Here is a 26,690-nt window from a genome sequence, read left to right as displayed (position 1 = left end):
TGTTTGTATCTCTAGATTTTCACATATACATTTTATTAAATATGTTGTTACATTTACCTTGCTGCATTTGGTCTGTATTCAAAAATTTGTTAAGAGATTTAAAAAATTATTTATTACTACCCTTTCAAGAAGAATATTGTATAATCCTTTCAAAAGATTGTATATAATCATTCACATTATAAAGTGATTCTACAATGATGACTTACACCTCCGCCCTTGGTTTTGTCTAAGTGGGAATCTTGTGTCTAACTTCATATGTAGGAGGAGAAAAATTTGTGGAGGAAATAGCCACTGTTTCCCAAATTAGTATTCCAGATTTGTCTAATACAGAAAAGAAAGAAATTAATCAAGACCACTTTTGATGATAACATGTGCTTAATGATATATTTTATAGTTTTAATGATAAATCAATTGAGATACTTTATGGCATTCATTACTCTCATTCTCTTTGACAGAAATCCAGTATTCCCTTAAAATCTTCCATGTCTTTAGAAGGAATGTTGTTTCTTTTAATGATACTGGATATATTAAATGTTTGATCATCGTTTCCACATCGGGGACATCAACAGCAAAATTTGGCTAAAGTCACCACTCTCAGACCAAAATTTTGGTGGGCTTTTATTTAAACAAGCAGCAGCAGAAGCACTTAGTTGGTGCTGCAGTGAGTATTAATGTCGTATCAAGAATTGACTGGTTAGTAATCAAGGGTAAAATTTTAGCATGGAATCCTTTTTTTTGTTTTTGTTTTTTAATATTTATTTTGAGAGAGAGAGTGCGCTCACACGCACATGTGCATGGGAGTAGAGGAAGTAGAGAGAGAATCCCAAGCAGTCTCCCGCGCTGTCAGCATAGAGCCTGAGGTGGGGCCTGATCTCAGGAACCATGAGGTCATGCCCTGAGCCGAAACCAAGAGTCAAACAGGTGCCTCTGTTTAACAGAAGTTTCTCTTCCACATGGTGCATAAAACTTCCGACTTTTGTTTATTTCTAATCCTTTCAGTGTGCCTACTCCTTATATGTTTCCAGGTAAAATAACCCCTATCATCTTTCACTTTTTCACTTTCTCAAATACTTGTACAAGCACACCTCATTTTACTGTGCTTCACCTTCACAGATACTGCGTTTTTAAAAAATTTAAACCAGTTGAGGTTTGTGGCAACCACATCTAAGCAAGTCTGCCGGCACCACTTCTCCAATAGCATTTGCTCATTTTGTGTCTCTGTGTCATGCACAATTATTAAAACTTTTCACTATTATTACATTTGTTATGGTGATCTGTGGTCAGTGATCTTTGATGTTACTATTATATATGTTTAGGGCACCACAAACTGCATCCATACAGGACAGCAAACTTAATCAGCAAATGTTATGTGTGTTCTCATTGTTCCGCTGACCAGCCGTTCATGGTCTCTCTTCCTCTTTGGGTCTCCCTATTCCATGAAGACACAACATTGCGGTTAGGCCAGTTAGTAAACTACAGTGGCCCTCTTTGTGTTCAAGAGAAAGAAAGAGTCATACACTTTGAATCAAAAGCTAGAAATAAGTGAGCTTAAGTGAGGGACGCATGTCAGAAGCCGAGACAGGTTGAAAGCTAGGCTGCTTGCACCACACAGTGAGCCAAGCTGTGAATGCAAAGGAAAAGGTCTTGATGGAAATTCGAAGTGCTACTCCAGTGAACGCATGAATGATAAGAAAGTGAAACAGCTTTATTGCTGATATGGAGAAAATGTTAGTGGTCTTGGTAGACAATCAAACCAGCCACATTTTCTTAAGCCAAAGCTTAATCCAGAGAAAGGCTCTAACACTTGAATTTTGTGAAGACTGACAAGGAGGCTACAAAAGAAAATTTGAAGGTAGGTTAGTTCACGAGCTTTAAGGAAGGAAGCCATCTCCATAACATACAAGTGCAAGGTGAAGCAGCATGTGCTGATACAGATGCTGTGGCAAGTTATCCAGAAGATCTGACTAAGAGCATTATAGAAGGTGGCTACACGAAACAACAGATTCTCAGTGTAGACCAAACAACCTTCTATTGGAAGAAGATGCCATCTAGGACTTTCATAGCTGGAAAGGAGAAGTCAGTGCCTGGCTTCAAAGCTTCAAAGGACAGGCTCACTATCTTTTTAGGGGCCAATGCAGCTGATGACTAAGTTGAAGCATATGCTCATCGGCCATTCCAAAAATTCTAAGGCCCTTAAGAATTATGTTAAATCTCCTTTGCCTGTGCTTCATACATGGAACAACAAAGCCTGGATGACTGCTCATCTGTTTATAACATGATTTACTGAACTCTTTAAGCCCATTGTTGAGACCTGCTGGACAGGAAAAACAAATCCTTTCACAATATTACTGCTCACTGACAGTGTACCTGGGCAACCAAGAGCTCTGACGGAGATCCCTGCTAACACAGCATTTATTCAGCAGCCCATGGACCAAGGAGTAATTTCAACTTTCAACTCTTATTATTTAAGAACTACATTTGCAAGGTTGTGCCTGCCACAGTGATTCCTCTGATGAATCCAGGCAAAATAAATTGAAAAGCTTCAAGAAAGGATTCACTATTCTAGTTGCCATTAACAGCATTTGTGATTCATGGGAATAGGTCAAAATGTCAACATTCACAAGAGTTTGGAGGAAGTTGATTACAAGCCTCATGGATGACTTTGAGGGAATCAAGATTTGAATGGAGGCAGTAACTGCGGATGTGGTAGAAATAGCAAGAGAACTAGAATTATAAGTGAAGGTTAGCATTTTTTTTAGCAACAGAGTTTTTGAATTAAGGTATGTACGTTATTTTAGGCGTAATGCTATTGTACACTTAAGACTGAAGTTATAATGTAGACATAACTTTTATATGCACTGGAAAGCCAAACAATTCACTTGGCATGCTTTCTTGCACCATTTGCTTTTTGCCATGATCTGGAACTGAGCCCACAAGATGTCTGATGTCTGCATGTAGTCCTTTAGATTTCTAACTGCTCCAGATACTTCTGATTCGGTGTTTGCTTTGGTTTCTCGGAGCTTTCATTGTCACTCTTGGCTATCTCCTCTGTCCCCATCATGTCACTGCAATGTCACTGCAGCTACACATTTATGGATTCTCACCTTAGAACCAATGCATTTCAATTTTCCCCTTTCTGAAAGTAAGGAAATGAATTCCAAATGATGCTTTCAGGATCAAGTCTTTCAGGTGTTTTTTTCTTTCTGAAAAGGAGGAGCAAAAGTATACTACAGATGTTTTGAGGTATTTAGGCAATATTGCTAGCTTTCCATATATGTACATTCAGCCTGAAGCTACCATCATGGATGGCTTTACCTGCCTCATTATCCTAGTAGAAAAGAGAAGTTTGGGCTGTAAGGATATAAAAGGATATAATAAATATTATGTCAATACTGTAAACAGGTGAATGGTAAAATAAGGATTTTGTCCTCTTTATATCGATGAGGCATTGTCTAGGACGTGTTGGCTACATTTTTACCTGCTACTTAGGAAGAAGGAGCCAGCATGTGACTCTGCAATGGTAATGATTATAAGGTTATAAATTCATGCATAAAGTGTCCAAGGTTCCAAAGATGATGTGTGTGGTCCAAAGATTTGGTTTGTCCTTGCTAATCGTTGTGATCATTTTCTGTATTTTGGTTTAAGCTCATGTGAAACCATGTAGTTCTCACATATTTGAATATACCTAGAAACTCCTGATATTTGGTCCTTCATAGCTTTCCTAGTATATGCAACAGAATTATAAGAGGAACACTTCTTTTTTGTTATCAAACAGCTTTTAAGGAGTAAACATTTTTCTTAGTGGGGGATTAAGCAGATACCTACAAAAGGTGGACTCCTGTTCATAATCTAGAGAAGTCAAAGTCATTCACAAAGCTTAGTGACACTTGAAGTCTCAGATGCCATCTCTACAATTGAGCTCCATATTGACCACCTCCCTTTATTGTCATAATTTGCTAAAGTAGTCTTTTGTTTACATTATGAAATGTTGCTACAGTGACGACATATACCTCAGTCTTTGGTTTGTAAACCTGTGTAGAAACCTTATATCTGAGTAGATAGGTAAGAGGAGAAAAATATGTGGTGGAAATAACTACTTCCAAACTTAGAATTCTGGATATATCTAATACCGTAAGAAGAGAGAAATAATCAAGACTATATTTGAAGCCAAACAGTGTTTCATAACGTGTACTTAATGACATACTTTATAAATTTAATGACAAACCAGTTGAGATATCTTGTGAAAGCGGTCTCAACAAAGAACTTCTATATGGGTCTAACATACTAATAAGAAATGTCTTCTATTGTTCTAAAAAGAAATTACATGATAATGCTGGGAACCAATTAAAATCCTGTTCTAGCTATAAGAATTAGATACTGCTAATAGCTTTTTTAAAAGTAGTCCAGTGTTTGTGAGGTGTTTGTTTGTTTCTTACTGTCTGAGAAAATTAAAAATGTTACTTCTCAATTTCAACACATAGAGTGAAATCTTGGCACTGAGAATTTCATGCAGTAGATATTTTGGATGGTTTTATTTTTATGCTTTCTAATTCTTAACTTTTTTTGTGGGTAAGTAACCATCTTAACTTAGAAACAAACGAAAAAAGAAAACAATAAAACATTAACCCATTTCCCTTTTAAGTTGATCTGGTACCATTGTTGACTTATTATCTTTCTTTTCTCATTGCTGGTGAATGGAATTCCCTTGCACTACTGCTTATTGTATGTTTTGAATGGAGCTATAATTTATATTCTGTAAAGAAAGGTTTTAAGAAGCATGTTTTGTTCCTTTAAGTATATGCTAAAATTTTAGGAGGAATAGCAAACGAAAGTCTTTTGTTAAACAAAGAATGAAATGAAACAATTTAAGATAATTTCAGACATTGTTGTTCCGATACCATAATGAAGCTGAAAAACAGTTTTTGGTCCTCATGTAATATTATAACAGTGCCCATGTTAGCCTGGTCAAATTAGATAAAGTCAAAATAATCTGTCACCGTCTAATTCTCTCTTGTAAGACTAGCCTGACACATGCTAATAGAATTCTTGGACCATTTTAGGCCTTGGAAGTGGGTATTCAGTGACTACTTGTTGAATTTGCAAGTGAATAAGTATAAGTTATATTCATGCTTAGTAATAAAATGTTAAGTCCATTAGTCTGGGTAGAGTCTTAGATTTTTCTTTATTATTTAAAATTTGCTCTTTAAAACTGAAAAGAATGAAAATGAACCTACACAAAATTATCTTTATCTTAAATTTAAAAAGAAACACTCATAAACCATTTAATATTTCCAGAATACATTTTTCCTAAAATGTATGTTGTTGTAGTTATGTACATTATTTTGAGAAAAATATGTTGCCATAACTAAGAGTTGAGATATAACCCAACTATTAAAAAACATTTACATTTAATAATTTAGCAGTTGTGCCCTTTTTCTCTGCTGGTAATGAGTATGGTATGGGAGCCCTTGCACCAAATTTGAAGTTGAAATGTAGTGATTCTTCCCAGTTTGGTTGCTAGGTATTTTTATGCCTCCAGGTTATGATCATGTTGAGTAAGGGTTGGAATCATGAAATTGTAGAATTATGGGGCTGGAAAGGATGTTTACACTTACCTATTTAAAATCCCTTTGCTTTATAACTGAGGAGAAGGAGATTCATAAATGTAGGATGGGTCAAGCCAACAAAATAATGGTTTTTTTATAATTAAAAAAATTTTCATTTTAGATGAATAAGCTATTGTATTTACTCAGTTTTAAGTAGGTAACACATTGCATCCTGCCCTTGTCTTTTAGAGATTTTTATGTAAAGTTGCCATTCAGTTTGGAGTTCTTATGTCCTCTTTTCCACTCCATAGAGCACTTGTTTCACTGGATTTTAAACACTGTGTCTGTCTCTCCCAATAGGATGAAAATGTCTTTCTAGCAGAGGTCTTGTCTTACACTATTTTGTACTTTCGTACTCTCAACTCTAATCACGATGAGTGTCACAGAGCAATCCTTCAACTACTTGGGGAATGAGTAGCATCTCATAGCAATAACAAAGAAAGGAATAAGCCCTCCAGCAATACATCTTGGATCTATTAGATGTGTGATTAATAAAGATGAATATGTGTTCCATTTTTCTCCCCACAGTCTCCAAACGTCCACAACTACCCCGATATGGAAGCTGTTCCCCTGTTGCTAAATAATGTGAAAGGGGAGCCTCCGGAGGACTCGTTGTCTGTAGATCACTTCCAAACACAAACTGAGCCAGTGGACTTGTCGATCAACAAAGCCAGGACATCCCCCACAGCTGTTTCATCCTCCCCAGTTTCCATGACAGCGTCTGCCTCCTCGCCTTCTTCAACTTCAACCTCTTCATCGTCTTCTAGTCGTCCAGCCTCATCCCCAACTGTTATAACATCCGTATCTTCTGCATCATCTTCGTCAACAGTATTAACTCCAGGGCCCCTTGTCGCCTCCGCGTCTGGTGTGGGAGGCCAGCAGTTTTTGCACATTATCCATCCTGTACCGCCTTCAAGTCCCATGAATTTACAGTCTAACAAACTGAGTCACGTTCACCGCATCCCTGTGGTGGTACAGTCGGTGCCTGTTGTCTACACAGCTGTGCGGTCACCTGGAAATGTGAACAACACTATCGTAGTGCCGCTTTTGGAGGATGGGAGAAGCCATGGCAAAGGTAAGGGACACAAGCGAAACCTTGATTTATTTCAGCGCTAGACGTAACTATTCTTTTATTCAGCGAGCGGATCCCAAATCATATGCAAATACTCCGTATCCAGAGAAGTTCTGTGCACAGAGACACAGCTGATCAGCCATTCAGTAGAGCAGTTTATAAGAACTAACCGCATGTTTGCATAAGTTTTTGCTTCAGTAATTATTGAGTCTGTATTTTTATGTATCAAGTTGTTTAACGTTAGAATTCAAATATCTTAATTTGCAAAATAACGTTTACCTTCAAATGCTCAAATGGAAAGGACAGTCTGTACTTAACATAACTGCTTGTGAGTTGAGCTGCCATTAAAATAATTCTAAAGTTAGGTGTTCGGTTACAGAAGCTTCATGTAGCTGAAGTTCTTATCATAGTGTAAGTTACTGTCATTTTAAGTAACAGGATGACTCAGTATGATGGAATATTTCAAAATCCGGTATTAAAATTCCCTTCTAAGATTTAGAAGGCAGGAAGACACTTTGCTGTATAACTCTATTTTATAATACCAAGTTACCTAATTCTATATGGCTATTAGGCATTTGATCATTTAATTACTTTCCTATTGCTAAGCTCTTATCTTTTTCCAATTTTTACTCGAAGGAATTACAGTAACATCATGCTGCTAAGTTTTTCTTCCTTTATCATGAATCTGAAAAATAAGTCACCTTTCTGTAGAAATGTAAAATACCTGTAACCATTGACTCATTCCCTCTTAAATATGTATGTATGTATTTTGTCTTCAGGACCAAGAAGTGATAATGAGTAAGACTTAATGTTGTATTACTTTTTGCTTTGATACCATATTACTACTAAATATGCTTTTGATACCATATTTTAGCACATAATTAAAATGATGAATACATAAACACTACTTTCTCATAAAATGCTAATAAACATGGATTGTTACAGTTCTTGTAAGAAGATAGGATTCAGTGCATAGAAATAGCAGTTGATTATGAAGTTAGAGAAATTTTTACACACATTCACTACAAAATTGCGCATTCATCTTTGACAAGTTATTGTTTTATCTCCATTGAGTTTCTTCATAGCCACGAAATCAGTTTTACCTTCTCAGTGTTACCAAGTGAAAACACTCACATGATTTGTTGCACTCAGAGATTTTAGATTGAAAACTTGAGATGCAACCATACTGATCGTATCTGACAACCCCTCCGTGTTTTGTGCTACTGTGGGCAAAGGCCAGCAACTAGTCCCACCACTGTCATGTTACTAATACTTCTGATCCAAAGGAGCTAACCAATTTGAATAATAACATAACCGAAGGCCACATTAGGTATTTATTCTTTTATAGTTTAAAGATGTGTTTATAAATTACTTAAAAATTGGGAATTTTTAAATAGAACCTTGCATATTATATTAGTTTATATATGTATGTGTATACCATAGAATCCAATCCTTGTACCACACCCATTGCTTTAATTATGAAGTTGATTGATGAGGATTTTAATTTTGTTCATGACTTTTTTTTTTTTTTTTTACAATTTTCATTTACTAATGAAGGAAAAAAAAAGGAGTGATCTCTTTTATTTGACATTATTGTTTTATGGGAGGGGTTACTTGCATTTAGAGTGATTAGTATAGAAAGTATATTGCCAAAATTAAAATTTCTGGCAACTGTGTCTCTGCGGAAGAACTTGGTTAAGACTCATGGTATAATTTGCTCTCAAGTATATTTGTTAGTTTCATGCAGTATTTTTTACTCAATAGGTTTCTCATGTCAAATCTGGCCATTTATAGCAGCATGGATGGAACTTGAGGGTGTTATGCTGAGCGAAATAAGTCAGGCAGAGAAGGACAGATACCATATGTTTGCATGTATAGGTGGGTTAGGAGGAACTTAACAGAGGACCATGGGGGAGGAGAAGGGGAAAAATAGTGAGGGAGAGGGAGAAGACAAACCACGAGAGACTCTTGAATGCTGAGAACAAACTGAGGGCTGATGAGGTTGGGGGGAGTGGAAGGGGGATGATGGGTATGGAGGAGGGCACTTGTGGGGATGAGCACTGGGTGTTATATGGAAACCAACCTGACAATAAACTATTAAAAAATAATAAAATCTAGTTATGAAAATTAAAAAAAAAAGAATAAAAATTGATACAGTCAGTCATCAATTCCCCTGGACTGTGATATAGACATTAGGATCATGAGATTCCAGATCAGGAATCTAAGTTAGAATCTTAGCACCGTCACTTATGGCTTCAGACTGGGAAGTTTTCCGCAGTGATTAAATGAGATAGATAATAACATACATCTATCTGTAAAGATTATTGGGCAGATTAAGTAAGAGTTTAATGTCTAGATTAATCAACTATCAGTAAAATGTTTGCAATTATATATCTTTATTACCTCCTCTCCAAAATACTTGTAATAGTTAATGTTCAGAATTTTTTTCTCTGTCTTATAAACACAAAGTTGGAAGGGAAAATAACTGAATTTATGCATGAAAAACTGCTCCCAAGAACTTAGTATAAAAATTTTTCTCAAAGTGATTACCACAGCAAGTTATAAGAGATGAGAGTTTACTATGAGAAATTACCTGGAAACATCGCATATTTTCTATTTTTATTAGTTTGTATTAAGTTTTTACAGTCACCATATTATACAAATATAGCTGTGGCATTTTCTGAGTTTTTTGTTTTTACTCTTTACCTGATTAATTAGGTGATTGTAAAAGTGCCTAGCAGAGGAGGCCTGCCTACCTCACAGAATGGATAAAAGAAAGGGCATTTCAGTAATTCTCCAGGTCTTTATCTTGCACATTTGCAGCTGGGCACTGGGCCAGCATTGAAATAGCTAAGTGTTCAAGGGAGCCCCGATTCTATTCCCACGTAGGACTTGTATATCTGGTATGGATAAGCAAAAGAAAATATGATAGGGGAGTTGGGTTTTCAAAATGCTAATAATAAAATTACAAAACCAACTCATATAAATGCAGATGATTGCACTGGCTCATTATTTTTAAAGTTGTTATAACACATCTGGTCTCTGGTAGGAAAATAGTTTACCTTGTCATATGTCACATGACACAAAGAACCATGAATGTACCTATCCACGTTGTAAGTTGATGTGTCGCAAACCGAGTCATTTGCCCATTCAAGTATTTATTGAGCATCGATCCTGTAACAGGCATTTTACTGGCATCATGGATACAGTGTTGAACAAAACAGATGCTGTTTCTACCTCAGAGTGCTTATAGTCTACTGAGAGGTATCGACATTAAACAAAAAAAAAATTGTATAACTGAAAATTACAGACCTTCTGTGCTTAAGTTGGATTAAAACATAGACCACTCATGGATTTGCCCAGGGGAGAGTTTAGTTATAATTGCAGGTAGAAAAAGTTGTGCAGGTAGAGAGAGTTTAGTTATAATTGCAGGTAGAGAAAAAATAAAAGTATTTTCACAGTGGGTGTTATATATGATTAGAAATGTTTCTATTGGGATGCTCAGAGACAGTGGTTAAGCTTTAGGAATATGGTAGGCTGAAACATCCACCTGACCGTTCTTGACTAACAACAGAAGGGTGTGAGAAAGCTTTCCAATGAGGATAAACGCTCAGTCCATGCAAACATGGAAAAAATATTGGTCTAAAAGAATGGCAAGTTGTTAGCTAGCCCTGGGCACTGAACTCTCTCAGTTGGGCCTTGAATGTGATACATGACCTAAAGAAATATGGCACGCTATTCTGGAAGGTATCACAAACAAATACAGTTTAGGCTAGAGAGTCAGGATGTCAGAGCAGGTCTGAGGAATGTCTGAGGAAGACATTTTTTCTCTTGATACCAAAAGGACAAAGCAGTTAGTCTCCCAAGCAATTGTACGGAGAAGTGGGAGCTCTCTATGTGGAGGGACTAGCCAATGGACTGATCTCATCTGAGTTTTGTTCCTATGTAGTTTGAAACACATTATTTATAAACAAGGCCCTAAAGGGATTATTTGACCTCATCAAGGAATTTCAGTTCAGCCTGGAGACGTTTTTGGTAGATTTTCCAGGAGATTTTCATTAGTTTTTACAGATACTTAGTAGCAGAAAAACCTAAGGGTCATAACAAGTCACAAGCAAAGTTGTTCTTGGTTTGTTATTACCTTGATGAAGGCAAGTTTAGGATTGTCTCCCTTCCTTTCCTCCCTCAATTTTTCGGATATGCTATATGCCAAGTAAAATTCTGAAAATTGAAGTTCCAAGATGAGCAAGTGCCTGCTGTCACAGACCTTATGTTCTAGTGCGAGAGGCAGACAGTGTACATCAGATGGTATAAGAGCTACAGAGAGAAATAAATCATGATAAGGGGATGGGAAGTCAAAAGAGAGAAGTGCAGTTTTAGGTATAACCATAGAAGGCCTATCTGAAATGTAAGCTATGATGATAATACCTGAAGAAGACCTCTACAGAAAGGACTCTTCCGTGCAGAGGCCCTGAAGCGTGAATGAGCAGGACTGGTGTGAGGGGAGGTACAAGGCAGCTGGTGGAACAGGAGGGAAGGGAGAGCAGGCCGTGAGCAGTCGGAGTGGCAGTGGTCCAGGTCCTCTATGGCCTCAAAGAACATGGTAGGTTCCTTGTCTCTCTTCCTAAATATGATGGGAGCCATTGGAACTGGACCTTTGAGCAGGAAAGTGACATGACTACATTCTTCCTTTTATAAGAGTCACTGAGGCACAGCTGGATGAGGACTGAGAATTGGACATTTGGCAAGGATGGAGTTGTTGACACAGACAGTGTGACGTTGGAGTGGTGGGGACAAAGGACTGACTGAAGTGAGTTCGTGTTGTTCAGCTGGGAGGCAAGAAGGGGGAGACCGAAAGTCTAGGCAGCTCTTTGTAGGAGTTCTGCAGGAAGGAGTTGTAGAGAAATGGATTGATGGCTGGAGAGGGAGGGAGGGAGGGGCTTAAAAGGAGGGAAATTTTATAGCCTATTTGTATACTACCAAGAATAATCCAATAGAGAGTCGAAAATGGGTAATTCTAAAGAGGGAAGAACTGTAGAAGTGAAGTCCTTCATTAGATGTTAGTTCCTTCTATTTTACTGTGGAAGTAACCTATATATTACAGTACTTAATCTGAATTCTAAAGTCAACTTTAGATTGGCAAGACATTTATGGAAAAAAAAGATACACAATGGAAAATGAAAGAAAATGCAAAAACAACGGATAATGATTTGGGGTTGACGATGAAAAGCAAACAAATGAAAGTTCAGTACAATTTAGGCCCATTGAGAATTATAAATACAATACCAGAATTAAGATAAGATCAAACATTTCTCATTCATCACCTAGTGAAAAGTAAAGAATAATTTATAACAAAACAAAATATAAACCCCACGTAATTTGCATTCGTCACTTAAAACTACTTTTTTGTATTTGAGTATTAATAGATGTTACACTTTAGAAATTCACAATACTTAAAGAGCAATACCATCACCAGTCTGTGAAAACCCAGCTAATGAGCCAGGAAAAAATGGACTCACCTCCTCCCTTCCTTGCCCAGGCTCGTCCTTTTGTCCACGTAGCTGAAGGGACAGGTAATAGCACCTTGAGGCCCAGGAATGAGGGTCAAGCAAGGGCCTGATTGACCAGAGGCTTTGGAACAATCAGAACTGAAAAAGCCTCGTGTAGCAAGGTGGGTACTTCACTGTTGCCCGTTTTCTTCCTTGACCACTGTCCCATTCTTCTGGCCATGTGACCATCGCCTTGAGGGCCAGAGTTCAGCTCCAGTTTCCTCCGCAGCCATGTTCTCTCCCATGCAAACGCAATCCCAGCAGTGCAGTCTGCCAGAATTTTACACAACACATTTATTGCATTAAGACTAGTTTTAATGGTGTCATACTTGAAAAACAACGTAGTAAGGGTTGTGAGCGCATTATTCCTGACAAAGCAGTTATGCAATTAGGTCCTTGACACTTTTTTCCTTAGAATATCTGACTAAAGATTGTTTGTTGATACTGCTGTTAAGAAACCAACTGCATTTAGGCATGTAATTCCTTTGGTCATCTTTTTTAAGAGTTTTTTTGTTTTGTTTTGTTTTTAGATGAAGTGAAGAATCCTCCAAAAATATAACGTATTTTCATAGCACTCATTCAGGAGTTTCAAAGAGATGTGGTCGTGGGCAAATTTGAAATACTCACACCCCATTTTCTTCCCTACAAGCTGTTGCTTTTCTCAGCAGCCAACAGGAAGAAGCCACAAATGTATTTTTAGTCCTGTGCCATTTCTATTTATGAAAGGAAATATGGTCATTGCAGTGATCGCTGCAAAGCCAGTGGGAGAGGATGACTCTACCTCCCCCTGACCATTGAGTGCGGCTATAGTTTTGCTCCCATGAAACTCCCCATTTTCATATCTCTGTATCTTCCATTGTCTTCTGCTGTCACCTCTCTCACCTGGTGATGTTGAGGATGTCTTATTTCAGATGATGATCCTTCTGTCACGGACTCACTTCCTCTGTCTCCTGTACCCATGCCTGTCCTCTTTTCATTCACCAGTCAGTGGAATCTGGTGGAATCTGTCCATATGACCAGAATAGTCCCAGACAGCTGACCTATGCCAGTGTGTATGGTTGTCTTCTTGAGTGATTGAACTACCACAGCTTCCTTTGGTAAATTTATTCTTCTCCTTAGGCTTAATTACGAGAGCTTCTAGATAGAGATTCATAGTTGAGGTCTGCATTTGGTTTTTGCTGACAAACCATTTAGTTACTTATGTTCTTTCATTAGTATTTTTTTTAATGCTACCTTTTGGGAAGTGGGACTGGAATATCACTGACTTTTGGTTTATTATTCTTAAATATAGATTTTGATAGGACTTGAGTGTTTCACTACTATTATTAAAATAAAGGCAAGAACTTGTTAAAGAGTGAAAGAAGCAGGCAGCTAATATTAATGAAAGACTGAGTTTTATTTTTTTTTATTTTTTTTTTTTTACAAATAGTTTATTGTCAAATTAGTTTCCACATAACACTCAGTGCTCATCCCCTCAAGTGTCCTCCTCCATGCCCCTCCCCCCTCCCCCCCACATCCATCAGTCCTCAGTTTTTGTCAGCATTCAAGAGTCTCTCATGGTTTGCCTCTCTCCCTTTCCCCCACCATTTCCGCCCTTCTTCTCCCCCTTGTTCCTCCGTCAAGTTCCTCCTAATCCTCCTATACGTGCAAACATATGGTATTTGTCCTTCTCTGCCTGACTTATTTCGCTCAGCATAACACCCTCAAGGTCCATCCATGTTGCTACACATGGCCAGATTTCATTGTTTCTCATTGCCATGTAGAAAGACTGAGTTTTAAATAGGAGTTCAGAATGTTTTATACAGATGCATGGGTCATTGTGTTTATCTTATTTTCAACAATGAGTAGAACTTTATCTTTTCCCTTCTGGGCATGCACAAGAGGTTGATTAGCTTCCTCCAAAAAAAACTGGCTTCTTCTGTTCTTGTTTACCTGAAAAACTGCAGTCTGCTAATTCCTCTGCTTCATCTGCCATAGACTGGTTTGGTTCTAAGATTTGATGGTAATAACTAGCTCAGAGAGGAGGCAGAAATTGTCTATACTATTCTAAGAGAATTAGCAGAAAAGAGAAAACTCTAGGTAAGCTCCTTATAAACTGTAAAATGTCAAAGAGTGAGTTTGATTGGCTCTTGCCCTTCCCCCACCCCGCAGCCACAGTTAAATAAAAAGATCAAAGGGGAAAAGAAGAGAAAAATGAGAAAATAAGGAAACTACATGGAGTCCACATGGAGAGAGAGATGATACTTCACTCAGAGGTAGATAATACCTAGGGAGGGGAAGATCTAAATGAGAAAAATCATTTATTAGATAAAGTAGTTAAAGCAAGAGGTTAACAAAATGGTCTTTGTATTCATCCTATTACAGATTGTTAGCTACCACAGCATTTTAACCTGTTGGATAAGTTTCTTTTATAGTAAGAAGATTGAATTTATGTTTAAATAAATATATGCTCAAAAATGGTATTTTACTAATGAATATTCTGATGTAGTTGCTACATTCATTTTTCACCACTTCTCAGGTGAAACTTCTCAGGTGATATTAAGTACATTGAACATTACGTGTTGGGTTTTGAAATATAATAGCTTTCATTTCCTTTGTGGTTTCATTTTTTAGAAACAAATTTTTTTTCTTTCCTGAGAAATAGGAAGTTATCATATATAATAAATATAAAAGTAAGGTTCTTGCTTAAAGTTTCTGATTTCAAATAGTACAGGTGCTAGTATGCTACAAAGAAATTCTTACTTTACATATTAGATTGCAGGTATTTATAGAATTATTGTGAAGATATTTGAATGTATATACTCATTGTGAGAGACCTTTGGAAATCTATCCATCCATCTAACTATATCTGCATATCAAATGAGCATTTTATCCAATGACTCTGAAGACCTATAGTAACAAATGAAGGAAGGAAGACTCTAAGATCCAAGGGGGAAATTTGGTGTTAGAATCATTGCTAGCCCTATTTTAAATTGGCCTTTTAATTATTTACAACTCTCTGGCTGGTTCCCTCTCTTTTTCTTATTCCCTTAATAATACTTTTTCTGTTCCAAACTCTGTGACTATTTTCTCAGTTCTTTCTCTTTGCCTATTCTCCATTGTTAATGGAGAATTTTATTAACTGATAATCCACTTTGTGTTCCTTAGAAATGAACAAGATGATATTTGTCTATCTAATAAATAAAAGAAGAGCCACCAATTTACAGAGTAATAATCACACACTCGAGTTTTCCCCAGCTACCTTTGTTTAGAGAAGGAAATGCTACCCTGATTGGCCAGCTGTATGTGTTCTTCAGGACCATGTTCTTCATGGCTTCACTGTCTTTTTTCTTCTACGTGTTAATTCATTTATTCAACAAATTTTTATTGAGCTGATTATATGGTCAACAATATCCCCTGCTCCCAGATATGGAGATTTTTCAAATAAGCCCTCTTAAAAGTGAGCTCTAGTTTACAGTACACTGAAGCACTATTGTTTACACTGTGGCTCTCTTTCCTGTTGATGAATCCTGAAATCAGTTTGATAGTTCATAGTCACCAGTTCTAAAGAAATAAAATGGAGATTCTTTAAAACTCTGAGCATATCACCCAAATAAATATTATATCATGAAACTTTGTTCAGTAATCTATTAATTTACATACATGCAAATGTGGTACTATAAGAGAGTGTATTGTATGTGCACCGAGTCATGTTGAAATATGTGTTTCTTCCTGTCCAGAAAGCTTGAAAAAGACTGCATTGAAGATCTCACCTTTGCCTGGGCCCCTTTCCTCTTCCTTTCTCCTTCCAGCTCCTCTCTCTCAAAGTATCTGCCATGGTGCCATCTTTTTTCTCTGCCTTTACTTCCTTCCATTTGCTTATCTTCCTTCTCTCAGTCAGTCTTTTCTGGCTCTTTCCACTACTCACCATTCTACCTACTTCTGAATCTTGATTCCTTTTTTCATTCTGTATCTCACCAAATCACCTATCCGAGAACTGGTGAATTATGGAACTAAGCCGCTTATGTTGAAAATGACAGTCTTTGTACTGCCATCTAGTGGTAGAACTTTAAAGAAATGCTGGAGTCTGTAGCCTAGTTATTTTCATTGCTTCCCAGTTTTTCCCACCTAGCACAGGGTTGTAAGGGAGTATAGTGAATATGCCCTTTTTAAGTAAAACTTGAACCTAAATTTGAAACATAATTTACCTACTTCATTTTTAGAGTAGGTAAAAATGTGTATATATATATATATTTTTTAGAAATGACTATATTTAACTTGGACAAGGAAAAAAAAAGTGTAGCTCCTACCCACTTGTCCCACTTTCCATCTTGTATATTTGTATGTGACTTCTGTTGAGTAGAAATAAAATGTTAAACTTTCTGTGTATGCTTGGTTTTTTTTTAAAGTATGGTTTATGTTTGTTGGATAAATGGAAACATATATATGCCAACTTGTGTGCTACTAACAAGTTTTGCTGAATGCCATAGAGAAAAAATGAAGGATAAGTGGAGAGTTATTTCTGAGACAGCAAGAACTCAGGAAGACAAAATAGGAGAATTTGGTGAAACTGTAATAGCTTAGAGAATTCGTCAGTGGAACTGCCTCCTCAGTAGCTAGGGGCTTAGAAGTTCAGTAGAACAGGGTAGAATTAGAAAGATAATCTCATGGTATATGGGCTTCTCAGTTTCCTGGGGGAAAGAAAGACTTAATGGGACATAATGGGGTGAACCACACTAAGTTCCTCAGTTGACAAAGACTTTAGTTGTTTATATGTGTATGTATGTTTATGTAAACATATGTTTATATGTGGTATATGCTCCTAGATTAAAATGGGGGAGGGTCTCCCAAAATCCATGGAAGCTTCATTAGCTACTGCTTTCCCAACACATTGCATTGTGCCTGATACTAGTTAATGCTCAGTAAATATTTATTGGTTGAAGATACGAATAAACAAATGAATAAATGAATATAGTCTGGCATATGTACAACGTTTTATATGAGATGCTCAGGAGTGCTGTGGCAGTGTCGGTCTGTAGTCCTAAACCCTGACCATAAAAGGATGTCTCATGTCCCAGCTACCATTTTCATGGCTTTCCATGATGACAGTTCTACCTTTGTCCATACACTTTCCTTTCCCTGGAAGGCCCTTTCTTTGCTGGCAAAAGACCTGACATAAATAAATAAATAAAGCCTTTTCTTTCTGGAAGGGTATATACTAAACTGTAAGGCAATTTATTTTATATCTATATACATGAAATTTTACATGTATGTATATAAATATATAGGTTCAATATATTTGGCTCAATATCTAACATAACACATAATTATAATATAGTGATATCTGTATCATTGCCTCACTGCCTTATCCAGTGTCTGGCACACAATGAACAGTTAAGTGTTTGCAGATTGAGTGAAAACCATTCCCAAAGCTGTTACTATTTTATGTCATTGGGCCATCTGTAATTCCCTGGCATTCTTGAGCATATTGTTTCTACTGTTTCCAAGTTTGTTTTATTTCATAGTACTTAATGTTAAAGAATGATATTTGGTGTACATTATAGATACTTGCTATGATTTTGATTTTAATAGTTTCTAGAATTGAACCCCTGTGGGTGAGAAGTATTCTTATGACTTCAAAATGCTCTTAATGAAAAGATACTGCCGTGTGAAAACTATAGTCAGTTCATACTTATTCTTTTACCCGCAGGTAAAATATTTTACCTGTGAAACTAGGATAAATAATGGCTTTGATTGGATCCAGGCAATTAATAGAGTCTGTTATCGGTTTCTTAAATAACAGTAACACCAATTTCATTTCCTAGTCAGGGTGAAACAATTATACCTCCTACCCCTCTGCAGTTAACCATGTCAGCATCGTAGTACCGTAAAATCTCAATAAAATCTGAAAACTGTGGAGTATGGATAATCCCACTATAAATTGTAATAAAAATTACCCCTCCAGACTCTATATTCTCTCCATTAAGTTCATAGACACTGTCTCTTTGTACATAAAGTTTTATGAAATAAATCGACCAGTTCCCCTGTCTTTACCAGATAGCAAGCTGTTTTGATTTAAAAGCTGATAATGGTACAATCAGATTTTGGTGTTTGCAGTGCATTCTAAAACCATAAATTTCATCTAACGAACCTTAAGTAGAAGGAAAATGCTACTTTTATTTGCACTATGCAATGAACGTCTCTTGGTGAAAAGGAATAAATGACGTATTTACCGTGGTGGGCCTATTTGTTGCAGCCATAAAACAAAGATTTGGTTTCCTGCCACAGATCTCTAATCTTAAAGGTATATTAAGCAAGCCCGAGCACAAATCTGAAACAGCTTTGTCTGAATTGTCTCAAATCTGTGTTTAGAAGGAATTGTCAGTTTTGTGATTGCAGTTTTGTCTCTCCGTGCTAAATCCAAGGGCTCCCTCATCATCTCTGACACAGCCTTTGTCAGGAGTGGATGTTTTAAATCAGTGCTCTATAAACACAGAGCCCTTTAAAACAGAGGAACCCTTTGAGAGACCTAGGTTGTAAATCCCCAGAGAACATGAATTAGATTCTAGACAAAGTCATATGTTATAAGGAAGGTAGAGTAGGTCGTATTTGAGGTCGAAAGTTAAAGAAGCATAAGATTTTGCTACTCAGAGTAGGTGGACATGTTCCAGACCAGGAATAGTGAACAGCGAGGGCAGAGAATGGCGGGGACATAAAGATTGAAGAATAGTGTGGTTTTACAGAATTGTAGGCTGTAACGCACTCATACGCACATAACCTTGCATAGAATATAAAACACATACTGCTTGCATGATATATGCTACGAATTACTTACAAGAGCAGATCTGAGATCCTTTCTCTGAAAAGCAAAACCTTTTAGCTCTTAGTTTAGATATACTTCTTACATTCTTTGTGAATATGATTTTCCAGCTGCGCATAGAGAGAAAGTAGTAAGAGCTGCAGAGGAAAAATAGCTGAGAGGAATATTTCTCAATTTTTATTTTTATGACTTGGATCCCCTGAAATGTTGTCTTGGTAGATGTTTTTATGTTTTCCCTATAACCACAAGAATTCTGTAGGGGTTCACTTTCTGTAGTTTCCCTTAATAAAAGAAAATAGACCACCTGGTTTTGCATTACCAATCTACAAATGCTCGATACCCTCTGAGATTCTCCTCTGCCAACCCCCTGCCCAAATTAGGAAACTCCCTTTGGTAGGTGAAGCTAAGAGCAAAAAGTGGCACCTAACAAAGAAGGTGTCAAAATTATTATTAAAATAAGAATGTGAAAAATCACAGCAAGGTCTTTCGGGATTAGAGTAAATAGGCTCACACAGCTCTTTAGTCCTTGGAGATAATATTTTATTACAGCACAATAATTGCTTTTGAAATAATGACCATTAGTAATGAAAGAAAGGTTAAATTATGGTCAGTCGATTTGAAGTAGGCAACAAAGAAAGTAGGTAATAAATCTTATACAGATATTTATTAAAAATCATTTAAATAATTAACCTTTATTGAATGCCTATATGTTCTTTGTGCTTTACATACATCATCTTTAAGTCTTACAATAACTGAGGTATGGGCATTATGGGCTGTCTTTTACAGATAAGAACACTGAGACTCGCGTTCCTTCCTTTGCTCCTTCTAAGGAGCACAGCTTCTTAGTGATAGAGCCTTCAACAAAATCAAAATTTCTTAATGCCCTCAAGCTATTGACCTTATTTGGACTTGATGCTTAAAGAGGTATGCGTTGGTTATGTCGAAAATTTGTCCGTATTAATGCAATTCCATCTTTCCTCGAATTAGATACGTCGTATTTTTAAATAATTTTATTTTTCAGCAAGGCTTAAAATTAGATATACATGAAATCTATAGCTCTGTATCTGCCTATCTATAAATTGCATGCAGTAATTCCATGTTGCTAAATTTTGGCATTACCGTATTCTGTATTTTCGTTTGTCCAGCCTCTTGCAGCATTAAAAACAGCCTCGAGCTGTAGGTTAACATTTCTAGGTGTAGGGAGATTTTGTCAAAGCGTGGTTCACTGAGTTTCAGAGATCGACATCTGTGTCACTTTTAGACATATCTGGTCCCTGCCTGGAGCTCTCTTGAGCAGAGAATTGGTTCGACGGACATCTATAGCACAGACCTGCCTCTTCTGTCCTGCCTCATTTGTGGTCATGGTTATTTCCTGAAAAACACAAACAGAAACCACAGAATAAAAATGCAGCCAGCATTTATTATTACTGTTATAATTATATTTATTTTTCTTAGATTAATGAGTTCAATAAAATTCCAAGCACTAGCCAATAGCTAATAATCATTATAGCATTACAGTTTTAGAATTATCCTAGCTTATATAGCAGATGTTCCAAAATGCCTTCTTTAAAATTGGAAAATAAATCCCATAAAATGTGTGTTTGGTTACAGAGAATAGCTTCGTAGTAAGAGCTGACATTTTCCCATTTTTGTTCCTCTTCAGAGTCTCAAGTAGTATCTTTTCTGTGTTTTTTGTAGATCTCATTTGATTAGGTTTATCAAGGAGCAGAATACCTTATATGCCATCCAGAATTGATCGGTATCGTGATAGGTGATAGCAGATATTTTCCACATTCTCAGAGTGATGGTTATAATGGAACAGAATCCATTTATCATCTAACAAATGAGCACTAACTGGTGAGGCACTGCTTCCTTAATGGCATTGTTGTACCCATTGGTATAATCTACAGTAATCAAGGTAGTATAACCTCCAATTATGTGTTTTATTGTCTCATTATCCACCTTGCAAGTAAAATAAGTACTAAGAGGCCCATTTCTCTCCTTCCTTGGCCACTTGCGATCATTTTTTATAGTAATCATCATCATAAGCCCCTCGTACTAAAAAATAAACTCCCTTTCAACTATAACTTAAATCAGCTTTAACTGTGTAACTTTGTATATCTGATGTAAATGGAAGATTACAGCTTTTTCAGTGTATAAGTCTAAATAAGCCACTGAATGGTTTATAGATATTTTTCAGGGCTGTGCTCTGTATTTCTAACTCCGATCAACATTGAGAGTAGAACTATCCTTACTAACAGCAGAGAAAGCCATCACAGACTCCTGTGCTACTTGATAAGATTACTCTATAGCTTATCCCACAGAAGATGGCAGGGACATCAGCCATGTTATTACTGTTTAGCCATTGGGGGCTTGGGTAGAGAGGTCTTGCATATTTGTAAACTACAAGGTGCAGTGGCCATTGGGCTCAGGGAACGCCGTGGTGTCCTATACCTTATTTGTGCATGTACGTATACATGCAAACATGTGAACATTCACAGACACATGAATTTGTGTATGTATATTCATACTTTAAAATTGGTACCATCTAGAAACTATTGTACTTTATAAACTAAATGAAATTGGTTGGTTTACCATAAACTTATTTATTCCCTATGTTATGCCATTTAAATGGAGGAAAAGTTTTCATATTTATTATTTACACGAATGGGATGATTATAGCACCCATTTGTTTTCTTCCTTGCTTTCTTTTTATCAAAACTAAAAAAACAAAAAACAACTTGAACTGTCAGAAGTGTTACTGAATAGTAATAAAAACATTTGAGCTGCTTTTATGTAAAAAAAAAAAAGAAAAAACTTTAATCCCCATTTTTTAAATGTTTTTTTTAATTTTTTATTTCTGAGAGAGAGAGAGACAGACAGACAGACAGCATGAGCAGGGAGGGTCACAGAGAGAGAGAGACAGAATCTGAAGCAGTCTCCAGGCTCTGAGCTAGCTGTCAGCACAGAGCCCGATGCGGGACTCGAACCCACAAACTGTGAGATCATGACCTGAGCCGAAGTCGGCGCTTAACCGACTGAGCCACCCAGGTGCCCCTCAATCCCCATTTTTTAACCTTTTGCCATATGCAGGAATTGCCCCATGTTTTCCTTTTTATTTACTTAGCCCTTTGAGTGCACATTTACGACTCAGCCACGTTTACAATGCACAGGTGATGCCCACAAGAGCTTATAGTTGAGTGAATGGAGAAGGCAAATCAGCTAGAATGAGGAGAGTTCTATCACACAGATAAGTGTAGACTCACAGAGGTAGGTCACAAAGGAAGGGACACAAAGCTTAGTGGTTGAGAGGGAGTGGTGGTCGTTTCAGGATGTTACTCAGAGGAGAGTGTGTACTTGTGTTATCCACATAGAGAAGAGGGAAAGAAAGGGAGTTTAAAAAAAAAAAAAAAAGAGTCAGAATCCTGGACTGATGAAAGGAGTTCTTGTGTGCCTAGCTGGGCGGTCTGCATGAACGGGATGCCACAGGGGCGAAGGTTTGTAAGTCAGTGGGTTAGGGTACGGGGGCAGGTGAGAATTCGTAAAGGCCCATGCAGGGGCGGTGCCGATGCAAATCCAATGGACAAAACTTATTGCCCAAAAGGATGTTGAAGACAAGGGAGAAAATAAATGTAGAGAATTCCCAACTTCTTGTTTTGACAACTGCCACATGTTGAGAAAAGTTGGTTGAAAAAGGTATGAATTGAAAGATGGTACTGAGAATTTTACGTAGGAAACAACATAAAGTGGAAAAATCAACAAAAGCAACAACAGAAAAAGATGCAAGTTATGAATTGACGTGCTCCAGAATTCATCTAAAAGGACGTGTATAAAATAGGAGTAGGTAGAACCTGTTATTCAGAGAAATGTCTGAGGATTTGGAAAATTTGGGAAGCCATGAATCTTAGAATATAGTTTAATCAGTAAAAATAAATCCACATCTAGACAAACAGCCGTGGAATTGTCAGGCATGAGTCGTAAAGAAAATCTCAAAAGCTTATCTACAAAGGAATTAAAGGAAAAAAAAAAAAAAGACTGTCAACAACGACAACTGGCAAAGAGCAATTCAGTCATGTCTTTAAAGGACTGGGTGAGGAAACCTGGAATTCTGTTCTCAGCTAGATTCCATTGACAGTCAAATAAAAGTTATTTCAGGCATATGTTGGCAAAGACTTTACCGTGCACACAAATTGGCTGAAAGAATTTAAGGCTATGCTTTTGAAAAAAGAAAACCCAGAAGAAAACATGAGCCTAGAACTAGTTTTATTTATTTATTATTTTTTTAATGTTTTATTTATTTCTGAGAGAGAGAGATGGGGGGAGATACAGAATCTGAAACAGGCTCCAGGCTCTGAGCTGGCAGTCAGCACAGAGCCTGACGCGGGGCTCAAACCCACAAACCGTGAGATCATGACCTGAGCCAAAGTCGGACGCTTAACCGACTGAGCCACCCAGGCACTCCTAGAACTGGTTTTAAAAGTATAAGTCAATATCTGCAAACGAGAAAATAAATAAATTTTAATTAACTCTTGGAAGTGCATCATGAAGCAAAACTCCAAACTAGAATGAAGAAGAACATGGGGAAGGTGGGAGTGTTCACTGGGTAGTTTTAGAACGCTAAGTGCTCCTTGTGTTCCAGAGGAGAAGAGATACACAGACTGACGGTTAGACTTTAGAAAAATTTTAAATGAAAGAATGTAAATAAATCTCAAATGCAATTTTAAGTGAATGTAAATTATAGAATATGATCACACTATATACAGTTTTTAAAAAGGCAAAACTGTATTCATTCATTGATATATACACAGTTAAAGCATAACAACTTAAATACACCAGGATACTATGGAAAAAAGAAACTAGTAAAAAAAAAAAAATACCAACTTTTTCTGTAATATTTTACTTTTTTTTAATGACCTGGAAGAAATACTGAAAATGTTAGGAGATTTTTAATCCTTTGGGAGAATAAATAGGTGTGCAATTCCAGATTTGTGGAGAAATTTCTTAAATAAAAAGGACATGAAAGAAAGCTATAAATAATTTATAAGCAGGTTTATGAGAAAGAAAATAATGGATCATATGGTAAATGATTCTTAATATTTTATCTTTCACATCAAACATTGTTGGCTGTGAGAGACAGCGGGAAGAAAAGATTTTCGGGATTTGGGGTAGTTGAAAGAGAAAAAGGAATATAAATGCTGAAGAGTTGATTTGGCCCCTGACATCCTTTTCAATTGATAGTATAAATGTGGTAGACACCAAGGAAGATCTCCGTCATTAACATAGCTTATCATGAACCATCCTGGCCTCACAGATCTCTGATCGGCCTCAAGGACAGCTCATGCTTAGTGCTGAGGAGGTGACTTAGCAGCTTTCGTTAAGGATATCAGGGTAAACAATGTTCAGAATGCATATTATTAGAACATTATAAATATTAGAAGTAATTCAAACATAAATGTCACTGGATTTTACCAATTTAAAAAATCTACATTTCTTTATTACCATGTTCAAAGAAAATGGTATCAAATTTTGTGTTTAACACCTAAATATACCATCCTCAAGCATAACACGGTCTACCAGACATTTGCCTTGGAAAACCCAAGACCTCACCCTCCATGATAGCCTGTATCTTCTTCAGACTCTCTCTTCACAGAACCTAGATGAGCTTTCGTAAGGAAGTTAGTTGTAAACCCAGCTTAAACTTAAGAAAGCAAAAAAGACTAATGTGTACTTTCTACGTCCTCTCTCAGTATAGAATATATTAGTAGTGTCCTCAGAATATCTGTGTCACCCAGCCCATCTCTAGGCAGAATTACAGCTTGGATTTTGTTCTTCCAGGGTCATTTCTGGGTCATGCCCCTGCCTGTCTGGGCTGCTTCCCTATTCCGTGTCTGAGCCTTGTATCTCTGGGCTCAGGAAGGGGTCTGAGCGAATGAGCCCCAATGTAATGCATGTACCTGAAGCCAAAGGAAATATGATTCCATTTCCAGGTATAGGGATCTCACCAAAATCCTCAGAGACTTGCTAATTTATTATCTCAAGGAGAGTGGAATGGTTAGTAAAGCATCAAAATAACGTCTCTAAAAACAGACAAACAAAAAAGCATCTTAGAGATCAATGGAAACTAATAGAATTATCCTTTCTTACAAAAGCATACCAAACACAGACATGATATGGAAAACATCTTTAATCCACTTTTATAAAGCAAATTTCTCTCTTTGGAGTTTGCATAAAACGAAGATATGAACACCCACATCCTTCAACCTAGATTAAAACAGAGAAAAGAATGCGGTAATACTTCCTTTTTGGCCCAAAGATATATACAGGTCCTCTTTGAATACTTATTCACCCAGGTTAGGACAATGCAAAGCAATAAATTAGAACAAGAAGAGTCAGCACCTGTTTGACCTCATAAAGAAAATTTACCTTCCATGGTTTTCACACAGTAGACATCACAGTAGCATTCACCAATAGACCAAAGATTTCTGTTTCTCAAGTGTCAGAGTCTGGTATGCAGTGTAGGTACTTTGCTTAATTACAAGTTAGAGTCATGTAAACATGGGAGGCTGTTCATGAGTGAGCCTCGCAACTACAGGGCTCAGTAGTGGGAGCGGTGCTCTGTGCCCTCTGCTTGTGCCCCACAAAGTAACTCTGGTGAGTTGTTTGTGGGGAAGAGTGTATGCATACATATGAGTAAATTGCCAATCGAATGAGAAAGAAAACTTTCATACATATTTTTTTAATGATGATGTGAGGATGCGCACAAGAAATACAAAACTCTAGATGGAAATGTGTTGTGAGGACAAGTGTGTACATTCCTGAAGCCAAGGAAAGAGAAAGTCTTTGTTGTTGTTGCTGTTGAGGGAGAGAGAGCATGTGTGTGTGGAGCAAGAGCGTAAGTGAGGGCACAAGCCAGAGAAGGGCAGAGAGAGGGAGAGAGAGAACCTTAAGCAGGCTCCATGCCCAGGACCATCAGTCTCACAATCATGAGATCATGACCTGAGCGAAAACCAAGATTTGGATGTTTAACCAGCTGAGCCCCGGGAGAGAGAAAGTCTTAACAAGAGGTCAAAAGTGACCGTGAAAAGGGATAACAGGCAGCCCTGAAAGCCACGGAGAGGTCCACGGGCATGTGTAAATAATTCACAAGTTTGAGAATTTTTGGTGGTCTTAGAACACATCTTCAAGAATTTTAAGGGTCTCCGGCATGTCTAAGAGGACAGATGAAATCACTATTATATATCATGACCTACTTTTAATCTAGCTGATTTAAATATATCCTAAAATGAGGCATGGAGAGCAAATTATTTGAAAGGTGAGGGTGGCCACAACAACCCTGATTCTAAATGTGCCACAGTACCTGAGACAAGGACCACGGCTCAGTGGCACTTAAAATGATTAGAGCAGATCTCAATCAGTTTCTTGAAAGATTGAATTTTATCCAGTCTACGAACCAGAAAACACAGATAGAGCAAAAAGACCAAGTGAAATAAGAAAAGTGAATTAAAACGCCACGGAATAATGCCTAAAATCGCTCTGCATTCCACATGAGCATGAATTTGGTGATTTCATTATTTACCATATGCACTCCCCACAAAAATCACTTTTTTAGTAAGTATGTAAAACCATCCCAGCTTAAAGTGGACTCACTTTTGAATAAATCGACG

At 37.1% G+C, this 26,690-nt stretch overlaps 1 protein-coding gene across 1 annotated transcript in view; it reads left to right on the top strand.

The window, feature by feature from the left end:
* The window catches only part of KLF12 (Kruppel like factor 12), a 241,689-nt gene that overhangs the window by 95,760 nt on the left and 119,239 nt on the right, over positions 1-26,690 (top strand). Inside the window, exon 3 of the mRNA XM_039240081.1 lies at positions 6,135-6,681. Within this exon, the coding sequence (XP_039096012.1) occupies positions 6,135-6,681 (547 nt within the window). The remainder of the gene's footprint in view (positions 1-6,134; positions 6,682-26,690) is intronic.

Source organism: Hyaena hyaena, unplaced genomic scaffold (genome assembly GCF_003009895.1).
Source record: "Hyaena hyaena isolate Hyena2069 unplaced genomic scaffold, ASM300989v1 scaffold_166, whole genome shotgun sequence".
In the NCBI taxonomy this organism is placed as follows: domain Eukaryota; kingdom Metazoa; phylum Chordata; class Mammalia; order Carnivora; family Hyaenidae; genus Hyaena; species Hyaena hyaena.
Note: the sequence above shows the minus strand (reverse complement) of the source record. Positions and strands in the feature narration are given on the sequence as shown.